The following is a 13,717-nucleotide window of genomic DNA, read 5'->3' on the forward strand; positions in this document are numbered from 1 at the left end:
ATATATATATATATATATATATATATACGAGCTTCTTTCAGTTTCCATCTACCAAATCCATTCATATGCTATAGTAGAAGACACTTGCCCAAAGTGCCACACAGTGGGACTGAACCTGAGACCATGTAGTTGAGAAGCAAGCTTCTTACTATACAGCCACTCCTATTTTTACAACATTACAGGGTGAGTGTGAAAAGCCAGAAGTGGTTAGTGTGAAAATAAAGCATGCAGAATATTTAGGCTAGATATAACCCGCTTAAATACTAAAGGATTAAACAGGATGACATCAATGCGTTGCAATATATGAAAGATGGTGTATGTTTTGATTATGTTCCCCAACATTTACCAAGAATGAGAAATTATCCAAGAGAAAATTAAATGAAATTAGTGATTGTGACACGAAGAGAAATTCCATGCCAGCTAGCTGGTTAAAATCATCATCATGTCCATATACCCATGCTCATGTGGGTCAGACAGAATTTGTTGAGGCAGATTTTCTACAGCTGGATGACTTTCATGTAGCTAACTCTCAGCCATTTCCAAGAAAGGTAATATTTCCCCATGATCAAATATGTTTTCATGGATGATTGGAAATTAAGTACACCATGATGGTGACACTCACAACTAAATGCTGTCAAGTAACACATACACACGCACCACACATACACAACAGGCTTCTTTCAGTTTCTGTCTATCAATTTCACTCACAAGGCTTTGATCGGCCCAGGGCTATATCAGAAGACATTTGCCATTCAGTGAGATTGAACATAGAACCATGTGGCTGGGAAGCAAACTTCTTACCACATGCACCTCCCAATATTTATACTTAAGATTTAGAACTAGCAAAAGAAATAAAACTCCATTTGATAGCAAATTTTAAATTCTTTAGAAATAATTATAGGTGACAAGTATCTCAAAAAAAAAGATTGGAAAAAAAAATTGAAACATTTAAATCGTTTGTATAATAAATGTTTATTTAATAACTCAAAATTATCAAAGACATTTTATATGAATATAATCATTTTCATACATATACTACAGATGTCAAGAAGTCAACTAGAAATATAAAATGTTGAAAAGATCTAAATTTAAAAAAAAAAGCATAAAGAGAGTGAGAGAGAATAAATGAGGAGAGAAGAATTGGTAGATCATCATCTATTAGTAAAAGTATTAGCCGAAAATGATGGAAGCATGAAAGTAATTTGTGAAGAATACACATCAACACTGATAAGTCACAATCACCTTGCTTCAACACTTCCATGTCAATTGAATTATGAATATTATTTTGTAGGTTAAAGATTTACATGGCAGCAGAGCTGTGAAAAGTTCTTCTGAGATAAGGCATCTTTCCACACTGTACAGAAAGAGTAAATCAACCTGCAAGAACCATGCGGATCAGTTCTGTAAAAGAAAAAAAAACCAATTTGTAAGATACCTGGAGACAAACTACTACATTAAATGATTATTGTGTGGTATTTTATAATAAAATATCTAGAAAATAACAGCCACAAATATTCACTAATTACCTATGAGAATGTCAAACCTATATTATTATAAATATTATTGTAGGATGTCAAATCTACATTGGTGGCACTCTGTCGCTTACGACGTCGAGGGTTCCAGTTGATCCGATCAACGGAACAGCCTGCTCGTAAAATTAACGTGCAAGTGGCTAAGCACTCCACAGACACGTGTACCCTTAACGTAGTTCTCGGGGATATTCAGCGTGACACAGTGAGACAAGGCTGACCCTTTGAATTACAGGCACAACAGAAACAGGAAGTAAGAGTGAGAGAAAGTCGTGTTGAAAGAGTACAGCAGGGTTCGCCACCATCCCCTGTCGGAGCCTCGTGGAGCTTTCAGGTGTTTTCGCTCAATAAACACTCACAACGCCCAGTCTGGGAATCGAAACTGCGATCCTACGACTGCGAGTCCGCTGCCCTAACCACTAGGCCATTGCACCTCCATACTGATTAATAATATTATATAAATCTATCATCACAGCTTATCTCCAGCAACACTTGAGAGCATCTTATAATTCACATCAGAATTTTTTAATAGATATCATAAGAGCTAATATATGCCAAAAATGAATGCGCTATACATTGCAAGCGACATATCGCACCTACAAACACCATTGTAGGTAAAATGGCTGAAGAAAAAGAAACAATTATTTCAAGATACATCACAGAGATGCTTGAGATGCATCATCAGTGATGTTTTAGGGAGCTCAGGGGTTTCAGGTTTTCACCATCAGAACCCTACACCCAGCTGACCCAACCAGGGTTGGTCAAGTCCCAGATTGCATCCCAATAACAGCAAACCAATGGTCTACCCTGTTTATCCAAAGCCACCTAGTGGCCTTCTCTCCAGCTTCAGTGATGGAATTTATGGCCCTCCTCTTTGTTGCACCAGTGACTACAAGTTCAGTCAGAGCTTTACAGAATGAATGCCCCACAAAATCCTGCCAGCCCCAATTTCTGTACTACTCTAGCAGCTCTTGGTATTTGGCAAGCTTCCTCTCATGAACATCCTCCAAGAGCATAGTCAGTTTCCACATGATCATCTGCTTGGTGGAATTTGAGATCACTTATGTCTGGCCAAAGTGTTGTTGACATGATGTGATCTGCAAACTTTAACCATTCCACAAGACCCACTCTTAAGATTACAACACATGAATAAATCTCAGAAATTTTTGTTTTAAAAAGTGTATAATTCCTGGTAAGATGATAATTACAGAACAATGAACTTACCTTCATAATTAACATTGCCATGTGAGTCTTCAACACCTTGCAATAATTGATCAGCTTCTTCAGAAGTCAATCTTTCACCTGTAATAAAGGAACATATTTTATTCTCCCGCTCTTTGTGAATGAATCTAATCAATCATTTAACAATGGAATTTGAATGTGTTATTCCAGTTACTCTTGTGTTTTCAGTGTTTTTTTAAACAGAGAGATTCTACAGTTGACATTAAATATTAGCATAACACCAAATGTATGTCCTCTACAACTGTTTCTTCCTCAACCACAGAGGGAGCTTGTATGCAGTTGTTCAAACTGCTAAAAATAGCAAGCAAATCTTTCAAATTCGCCAGATATGGCCTGTCACACCTACCTGACAATGTCATTCATAAACAACTGCATCACAGAAATCTCAAAGCCACAAGGTTATACTTGATTAATTCAACAGAATGTGAATGAATGTGCATAACATTTCACAGAGTAATTTGAATGCTAAAGGGTTAAAAAGAACACACTGGGCAATGTAGTCTTTGATATACGAAAATATGGAATGGTCATAAAAAAAACAAAATATGCTCCAAATGAAATTATAGCATGAATATGAGGTATGCTACTTCCTCAAGCCATTTCATGATTATTCAAAACATATTTTAAGAAGCACTACAATGTCATAGCTACTACCTTAGTTGTAACTCAGTGTTTAAACTATTTCTACAAGTCAGAATAACCAAACAAAATGTAGTTGGGTTTTTTTTTTTTTTTCTATGTGAATGGTGATTCTAGATTCAAAAGCGATAAACAAAACAAATCAAGAACCATTGAAGGAAATCTTTACCTAATCCAGATAGAAGATGGCGCATCTCAGCACTGCTGACAAACCCATTTTGATCTTTGTCGAAAACTTTGAACCCTTCAACCAAATCTTCAAAAGTAACCGGATCTTTATTCCGATTGATAGTTTGTAAAATAGGGAGAACTGTTTCAAAACTGATCCGCTCCACTGTAAAAAAAGCAAAAAAAAAAAGAAATATTTAACTGCATGCAAATGTTAAACACCATGCATATATACTACTACTACATCATCGGCAGCAGTGGCATCATCATCATCATCACTTGACATCTGTATTCTATGTTGGCAAAGATTGGACAGTTCTACAGGATCCAACAAGCCAGAGGACTGTGTTAAGCTCCAATGTCATTTTTGGCATCATTTCTGTGGCTGAATACCTTTTCAAACACCAACCATTTTACAGAGTGTACTGAGTGCTGTTTCTCATGGCACCAGCACTAGTAAGGTCACCAAGTAACTCTCAAGGCTCCTTTGACTGAGTGGAGGTATTGAAAGGTTAAAGTATGATAGAGAAGCAGGTGCCATGTATCTTGCTGTAGAAGAGATATATAGCTACCCCAGCAACATAGGAAGAAAGGATAGTGAAGATGAAGTGTCAGGATATACATTTAAAGAACAAGAAGGTGGATAATGAGAGAATAGGGATAGTAAATTGAAGGTAGCTAGGTGGGTCTTTGAGAGTGTAAAACAGGACTGACAGACAAAAGAGATGACAAAAGAAGTGAATGCAGTGAACATTGGTGAAGGCTTCAATAATGAGATTGATTTGAAAAATAATTACTAAATGTTTAATGTCTTCTGCTGCAATTGTAAATTACTAAAATTATATAAAGAATGTTTGCTTTAGTAACGTCACATATAATAAAGTTTCTTCATTTATAAAAATAAATATACCTTAACCCTTTAGTATTTAAACTGACCCATATCCAGCCCAAATAATTTATCTGTTTTATGTTCAAACCAGCCAGATCTGATCACTCAGACCTACCCTACAATGTCATTCTAAAAATGCAACAATCATATTATTGAACTCTTAAAACTTTGAGAAAATGCCTAATTAACTCAAAACAATGTGAATAAATAAGCTTCACATGTGACTGAAGAATTTGAATATTAAAGGGTTAAATTAGCTTTTTTGTTACCATATTTCTGTTAAATCAGATAACATTCAAATAATTTTTCATGATGGCACCTGTACCAGTAGATCACTAAGAGCACCGTCCGAGTGTGATCGTTACCAGAGCACCAGCTGTCTGGCTTCCGTGCCGGTGGCACGTAAATAGCACCATTTGAGCGTGATCGTTACCAACGTCGCCTTCCTGGCACTTATGCCAGTGGCCCGTGAAAAGACATTCAAGCGAGTTCATTGCCAGTCCCGCTGGACTGGCTCCTGTGCAGGTGGCACGTAAAATACACCACTTCGAGCGTGGCTGATGCCAGTACCTCCTGACTGGCCTTCGTGCCGGTGGCACGTAAAAGCACCCACTACACTCTCGGAGTGGTTGGCGTTAGGAAGGGCATCCAGCTGTAGAAACACTGCCAAATCAGATTGGAGCCTGGTGTAGCCATCTGGTTCACCATTCCCCAGTCAAATTGTCCAACCCATGCTAGCATGGAAAGCGGACGTTAAACAATGATGATGATGTTGATGAAAAATTCAGCAAAATATATCGTCATTATTAAGGTAGTGTTTATAACATAAATTAACATGAAATTTTGGTGAAAGGTTCTACTTAGGCCATTTTAACTCTTTTGTAACCATGTTTCTGCTGAAAATAACTACCTTTATTTCAATTAATTTTGAAAATAATGAAAAATTGGCAATGAGTATAACAAGGAATTTAGTGTATAGGTAGGAATTCACCAAGAATTGGTTCTCAGCCTCTCTTGTTTACCATACTCCTCCTGGCTATAACAGAGAAATTTAAGACAGGCTACTCCTGGAAACTCCTCTATACTAATGACCTTGTTCTTATGCTGAATCACTACCAGAGCTAGAGAAGAAATTTCAGGTGTGGAAGCAAGGTCTAGAATCAAAGAGCTTTAGAGTTAATTTAACAAAGACCAAAATCCTATTAAGTAGGAAAATGAGATGGCCTTGCTCGGTATGTAGAAGAGTTGTTGGTAGAAATGCCATACATTATACCCAATGCACACAAGTGGTGCAACAGTATCACAGGAAGGTTAACAGAAAAAAGTAGTCTTCGTATGTAGCACTAGGAATGTATAGATAATAGACTCCCTCAAATATCTGACAGGATCCTTAGTAGTAGATAGTTTCCATTACTTAGGCAACCAAGTAAGCAGTGGAGGTAGTTCTGAAAGTGTAGCTGCTAGAATAAGAACAGGCTGGGCAAAGTTCAGAGAGCTACTACTTTTGTTAGTAAAAAAGGGCCTCTCCCTCAGAGTGAAAGGCAGATTGTATGATGCCTGTGTACATACAGCTATGTTACATGGCAGTGAAACATGGGCTGTGACTACTGAGGACAAGCAAAGGCTTGGAAGAAATGAAGCCAGCATGCTCCACTGGATGGGTAATGTCAGTGTGCATGTACAACAGAGTGTAAGTGATCTGAGAGAAAAAATGGGTATACAAGGCATCAGATGTAGTATGCAAAACAGAAGACTATGATAGTATGGTCATGTGATGTGTATGGATGAGGACAGCTGCTTCAAAAAGTGCTGATCTCTGAGGGAATGTGTGGAAGGTGTAGACCTAGAAAGACATGGGACAAAGTGATGAAAAAGGATCTTCCGATGTTGGGCCTTACAAAGGAGATGACAACAGACCAATTGCAACAGTCCATACATACAGGCATATCCTCCTCATCCCTCTCTCAGCTGAGAGATTCAAGTCTTGCAGGTTCATGGGTGCTGGTGCCATGTTGAAAGCACCCAGCACATTCTGTAAAGTGGTTGACATTAAGAAGGACATCCAGATGTTGAAAGCATGCCAAAACAGACTAATGGAGCCCAGGCAGCTCTTCAGCCAGCCAGCTCATGTCAAAGCATCCAACCCATGTCAACATAAAGAATAGATGTGAAGGAGGAGGATGAGAAGAATTTAATATAAGTTTTTCATTTTTAATCTGCTGTTTTGGAACATAAACTGACAAAATTTTGATGGAAATCTCCAATTCATATTACATTAAAACAGTAAATGTGTATTATAAAACAAAGTGCGGCCTCAAGCAGGTTGGTATCAAAAGGATTCATATTATCTTAAAACTAAATTTATTTTCTTTCCTGTTTTAACAACTTCAGTATATTTTCTCTCTACCCTCTGAGATCAGTAACAGCCAACTTATCACATGCATAGCAACAGGTTCAAGACTCGAGTTTTAAAAAACTTATATTCATAACTAAAATATATGTGATGCTCCAATAACAGTATTATTTATTCATTTTATTTTTTAACTTTCAATTTTTCCAAGCTGGTAAATGTCGGACAATATTTGTTGAGACACTATTCTATGGTCAGATGCCTTAATGACAACATCATCATCATCGTTTAACGTCCGTTTTCCATGCTGGCACAGGTTGGATGGCTTGACTGAGGTCTCGAGAGAGGCAGTAGGCTGCACCAGGCTCCAGTCTGATCTGGCAATGTTTCTACATGGATGCCCTTCCTAACGCCAACAACTCCAAGAGTGTAGTAATGGGTGCTTTTTACGTGCCACCAGTACAGGAGCCAGTCAGGCAGGCCTGGCATCGATCACATTCAGATTGTGCTTTTTACGTGCCACCAGCACAGGAGCCCATCAAGGAGTACTGACATCAGCCACATTTGGGTGGTGCTTTTTACATGCCACTGGCACGGGAGCTAGTCAGGCAGTCCTCGCAAGTCAGGCGAGTTTCTTTTTTTATCATCATCATCATCGTTTAACATCCACTTTCCATGCTAGCATGGGTTGAACGATTTGACTGAGGACTGGTGAACCGGATGGCTGCACCAGGCTCTAATCTGATCTGGCAGAGTTTCTACATCTGGATGCCCTTCCTAACGCCAACCACTCCGAGAGTGTAGTGGATGCTTTTACATGCCACTGGCATGAGGGCCAGTCACGCGGTACTGGCAACGGTCACACTCAAAATGGTGTTTTTTACATGCCACCTGCACAGGAGCCAGTCCAGGGGAACTGGCAACGACCTCGCTCGAATGATTTTCTAAAGAGCCACCGGCACAAGTGCCAGTAAGGCAATGCTGGTAATGATCACGCTCAAATGGTGCTATTTACATGCCACTGGCACGGAAGCCAGACAGCTGCTCTGGCAATGATTATGCTCAGACAGTGCTGTTAGTGCTCCACTGACACAGGTGCCAGTCATTGAATATGGTTCAATTACAATTTCGATTTCACTTGCCCCAACAGGTCTTCGCAAGCAGAGTTTCGTGTCCAATGAAGGAGAGGTTGGCATGGGTGCCAGTCGTCGAATTTGGTTCGATTTCATATGTATGTGTGTATATATATATATATATATATATATATATATTTATCTATTTCACATCAAACCAATGGTGGAGGTTTTGTTTATGGTAAACATGTCACCACTGCCACAATGTTTCAATGCAAAGGCACACAATCACCACTACCACCTTCATTATCATCATCATTTTAACATCCCTTTTCAAATGGGATTCATTGAGAAAGATTTTCTATGGCTGGATGCCCTTCCTGTCACCAATCCTCATCTATTACCAAGGTACTATTTCCACATAGACAAACATGTTTTTCACAGAGGATTAGAAACAAATGATGCTAGTTTACAACTATTATATGATGTCAAGAGAACACACATATATATATATATATGCACACAAACATGTATAGATGATGGGCCTCTTTCAGAGTTCACAGACCAGATCCACTCATAAGACTTTGGTCAGCCTGGATCTATAATAAAAGATACTTGCCCAAAGTGTCACACAGTGGAACTGAACCAGAAGCAATATGATTTGAAAGTAAGCTGTTTATCCACACTGCCATGCAGAGAGAAAAAGAAATACAATAGCTCCCATCCAAATTTCCCTTACTGGTATAACCTATATTATTCATCCGTATAAGAAATAGATGGATTAGTCTCAATGATTTTCTTTCATAGACAGAGGACCACAAATTCTAATGTTTTTTAAATCTCTACAAAGATGTTAGTTACTTAAATGACTTGGTTTCAGATACTGAAATATAACTGCAGATTTGAATGTAATAAGAGTCAAACCTTTTGATACCAACTTGTCGAAGACTGACTCTGCTTCTATAATACAAACTTCTGGTAACAAAAGGATCCAAATTAAAACCTTCCATCAAAATTTCATGATTATTTATGTTCCAAACACCAGCTTAATAATAACAAAGTTATTTTACTAAATTCTTCGTCCTTTTTAAAAAGGTTAACACAACATAATACAATAATTAAAAGAGGTGGGTTTGATAATTTGCAACATTTTCAATAACATAGATAACCACCACAGTAAGTTTAAATGCACTGATGAAAAACTAATGATCAGCATTCTTGGGGTGAGTATGTAAGGGAGACAACTCAAAACGCCCATCAATCATAAGTAGTAGTCTAGCCTTCGCCATTGTGATAACTAAATTGTCATAGAGCATGTTCATAAAACACATTGAATAGCTGCCAGGAATTGAAATTGCATTACAATTTAATAATAAGGGGTAACATAGGGGGTCACTGAAAACAGATTCAATTAAAAAACGGGGTTGGGATTGGAGTTGGTTATTAACGATGTTTTCAACGTCATAAATAACCATACCATAGAAAAATTAAATCCAATGTTAAGGAAAAAGTCTTTCTCAACTCTTTTGACTTTATAATTGTGTCAATGTTGACAAAACAAATAGTGGATTACAGAATTAAAAACTAAACTTATTATACTACACTATTTAATCTCATCTTTAGAATGTATGGTTACTATGTTTTCGACAGTTTTCTTATAAGACTGACAGAGGTAGTTGAGTTTAACTGCAAGAGTTAAGAGTCACTGATGAGGATTAAAATGGTCTACATCAAAATCCAAAATTGCGATTCATGACTTACTTCCCTTTGTCAGTCATTAAGACAGTGCTTTTGAAGCTTTGGGGTTGTTTTAACTCTTATTTTTAGCAAAAGTGGTACTAGTCAGTACTCTGTCACTTTTGTGACCTCTATTAATTTTGCCTTTTGGTTCTAATTACTAATAGACCACCCTTTTAATTTGTTATATATATAGTTATATTTTGGGGGAGGTCATTTTTTTTTTTGCCAAATATTCATAAACGTGTGTGTGTGTGTGTGTGTGTGTGTGTGTGTGTGTGTATGATCTTCCATACATTATAAATTTCAAATTGATTTTAGTGTATACTGAAGTTGAAATATTTAATTAACCATGACATTCTGTTGATCAGAAGAGCTAGCATCTATATCTGCATTGGTTTGTAAAATGTACAATAGTACTATGCAATTTATAGCACATATACTAGTGTTGACGTGTAAAACAATTTATTATATAGTAAATAAATTATTTTTGCATGATGTTGGCTGCAAAATGGCCAACATCCTATTGATATCAATTGGTGAAATAAATATATTCTACTGGCGGTGCCCCAGCATGGCCACAGCCTCATGGCTGAAACATACAAAAGGCGGCGAGCTGGCAGAAACGTTAGCACGCCAGGTTAAATGCTTAGCGGTATTTCGTCTGCTGCTACATTCTGAGTTCAAATTTTGCTGAGGTCGACTTTGCCTTTCATCCTTTCAGGGTCGATAAATTAAGTACCAGTTGCGCACTAGGGGTTGATGCAATCAACTTAATCCCTTTGTCTGTCCTTGTTTGTCCCCTCTATGTTTAGCCCCTTGTGAGCAATAAAGAAATATGAAACATACAAAAGAATAAAAGAATCTCATAGCACCTGACTTTCTTTATATTCTATATACGCCTCATGAAATAATTTTTATTGATTGGATTTATGGGATTTCAACTACATAGGACTCTACATTACACTCCTACATAGTAGTTTACTATTTGGTTTGTAGCCAGGTCCACTAGAGGAGGTTTCTTGTGATTACCACTGGATTACATAAATCCATATATTGTACATTAAATTTATATATATATATATGTGTGTGTGTGTATCATCATCATCATTTAACGTCCGCTTTCCATGCTAGCATGGGTTTGACGATTTGACTGAGGACTGGTGAACTGGATGGTTGCACTAGGCTCCAATCTGATCTGGCAGAGTTTCTACAGCTGGATGCCCTTCCTAACGCCAACCACTCTAACAGTGTAGTGGGTGCTTCTACATACCACCGGCACGAGGGCCAGTCAGACGGTACTGGCAATGGCCATGCTCATATCGTTTTAATGTCCAATTTTCCATGTTTGCATGGATCACACAGAATTTCTTGAGACAAACCTTTTTAAGGCCAGGCGCCCTTCTTATCTTCAAACCCTCACTTGTTTCCAAGCAAAATATTTTTTTCTTTATGATTGTACAGGTTTCTACAGAAGACTTGAAGCAAACAACACCATCTGTATGATTAGCATAACTAAAGCAGAACATCTAGACAAGGAAATAGAAACACACACATAGATGAGAGGTTTCTTTCAGTTTCCATCTGTCATTATTAATCTGGCGCTTGAAGCATAAATTAACATGACATCTTTTTTTTAATTTCAAATCACTTTAAAACCAAATGTCTATATCCTAGAACCAAGGGTGGTTTCAGGTTGGTTGGTATCACAAAGGGTTAATAGTAAACAACTATTTAATGATAGGTAGCTTTTGAATGCATGATAATTTAATGGTAGATCTTCAAGATAAATAATAATAATAATAATAATAATAATAATAATAATAATAATAAAAAAGCATTTATCACCATTAGGAAAAATAGGATGAAAGAAAACATCAACAGACAAAAAGAGAAATGTCATAATTTTTCTCTGCAATTATTACACCATGTACAAAATTGTAGAGATATTAATAAAAGCTCTCATTCACCATTTCTGACAAACTATCTTCCTACAAAAAGCATAAGACAAAAATAAATTCTCATTTAAATTATTTCACAGAATGGACTTATTGTTACAGACATTATATTAAAACAATGCAACTTGAATTTTAAAAAAACATTTGGTTGACTTTCATATGCAATTGTTCCTATAACCTAAATTTAGCACTGGGCAGAGCACTTTACAAGCCACACACTATGGGAATAATATGCAACAAAATAATTCTTTAAAAGCAACAAAAAGAAAAAGAAACACAAATTACTATATAGCCACTTGACTTTCTCAAACTCTCTTCCTAATTAGCCAAGCCGGAATGAGTATGGCAATGCCTGAGAGTTTCAACTAATGCTTGGTTTCTATGGTTTACTAACACTTGAACAAGTTAATACACTTAAACAAGTTAATACAGAATCTAACTATCATTTAACTTCCTTGTTCCACACTTGCATGGGTCGGATGGATTGACAGAATCCAACTATCATTTAACTTCCTTGTTCCACACTTGCATGTGTCGGATGGATTGACAGAATCCAACACGTCCAAGACCTGCATTGTACTCAACTGTCTATTCAGGCATGATTGCCACAGTTTGGTATTCTTCTAACACCAACCACTTTACAGTCTCTACTGGGTACTTTTCATACCACCAGCACAGGTGAGATCACTGTGAAGCTTGTAAGACTTCAAACCCCGAGAGCTTGTAAGACCTTAAACATTTTTTGCTAGATGAGGGGTTACAAGAGAAAGAGCTAGAGTAGGGCCCACATGGATGGTTTCAAACATTTTAGAAAAAAAGATGAAGAATGATGAGGGTAGAGCAGGGAAGAGAGAAAAATAGCGGTGATGAAGATTTGTGTGTGGACCCTCAACCTATCAGGTGAGTAGAAGTAAATGTAGCGGAGTGCAGAAGAACCAGGAGTGCATGAGTGAATGAGAGAGTGAGAGATGAGGATTGGGTGAGGTGGTGAATATAATGAATAACAGGAGTTGTACCACAGGGCACAGCTGAGCACATAATTTGTTCTGGGATATGTGGCCCATTGCCTCCACCCCCTCCATCTCCTGCTGCTTTACCCCACACACACACACTTTTTTCCCCCTTTCCTTTCTTATCTCTCTTCTTTCCTATTTCTTTGTATTTAAATGCTGTAAGTGGAGGCGCAATGGCTCAGTGGTTAGAGCAACGGACTCGCGGTCATAGGATCGCGGTTTCGATTCCCAGACCGGGCGTTGTGAGTGTTTATTGATCGAAAACACCTAAAGCTCCACGAGGCTCCGGCAGGGGATGGTGGCGAACCCTGCTGTACTCTTCCACCACAACTTTCTCTCACTCATACTTCCTATTTCTGTTGTACCTGTAATTCAAAGGGCCAGCCTTGTCACACCATGTCACGCTGAATGTCCCCGAGAACTACGTTAAGGGTACACGTGTCTGTGGAGTACTCAGCCACTTGCACATTAATTTCACAAGCAGGCTGTTCCGTTGATCAGATCAACTGGAACCCTCGACGTCGTAAGCGACGGAGTGCCAACAGCAACAAATGTTGTAATAGAGTTGAGTTCTGTATGCTTTAATTAACGCAACAATGACATACGCATTCATTCCTATGACATTCCAGTAGATTCAAATGTGAATATGCTAAGCTTGTTCAGGTTTGCATCAGCCAAAACATATCAAGAACATATACAAGACTATTTTTGATTTCAGCTGTTGACCATGCACATGACAATTTATTATTTTTATCAACAGCTATTCATAAAGTTTCAGTAAACATTTCTGAGCCTTTTTCTGTTTTGTTTTTGAGCTTACTTCCACAATAAAAGCAAACACAATACAAGCTACATGCAAAAAGTACATTGTAGCTGGCATAGCAAAACATGGAAAACATTCAATAAAAAAAAAATTACATAATATAAAAAAAAAACTAGCATGACCATGCAACATGTCCCTGTGCTATAATGGTTTAAAGTGTCCATGCAAACATATACAAGGCCAGTTATAGCTACATATACAAGACCTGGTTATAGTTATGTGTGTGTGTATATACATATATATACATATATATATATATATATATATATATATATATATATATATATATATATATA

General features: G+C 37.5%; 1 protein-coding gene across 2 annotated transcripts in view; it reads right to left on the minus strand.

Annotated features, from left to right (window-relative positions):
* Positions 1-953: 953 nt before the first annotated feature.
* Positions 954-13,717, minus strand: part of LOC106868944 (myosin-2 essential light chain) — a 29,856-nt gene continuing 17,092 nt past the window's right edge. For both annotated transcript variants that reach the window (XM_052970503.1, XM_014914418.2), the window contains exons 4-6: positions 3,580-3,744; positions 2,754-2,831; positions 954-1,401 (exon numbers count right to left, since the gene is read on the minus strand). In XM_052970503.1, the coding sequence (XP_052826463.1) occupies positions 1,373-1,401; positions 2,754-2,831; positions 3,580-3,744 (272 nt within the window). In that variant the 3' untranslated portion in view covers positions 954-1,372. The remainder of the gene's footprint in view (positions 1,402-2,753; positions 2,832-3,579; positions 3,745-13,717) is intronic.

The sequence above is a fragment of the Octopus bimaculoides genome, chromosome 9 (genome assembly GCF_001194135.2).
Source record: "Octopus bimaculoides isolate UCB-OBI-ISO-001 chromosome 9, ASM119413v2, whole genome shotgun sequence".
Lineage (NCBI taxonomy): Eukaryota > Metazoa > Mollusca > Cephalopoda > Octopoda > Octopodidae > Octopus > Octopus bimaculoides.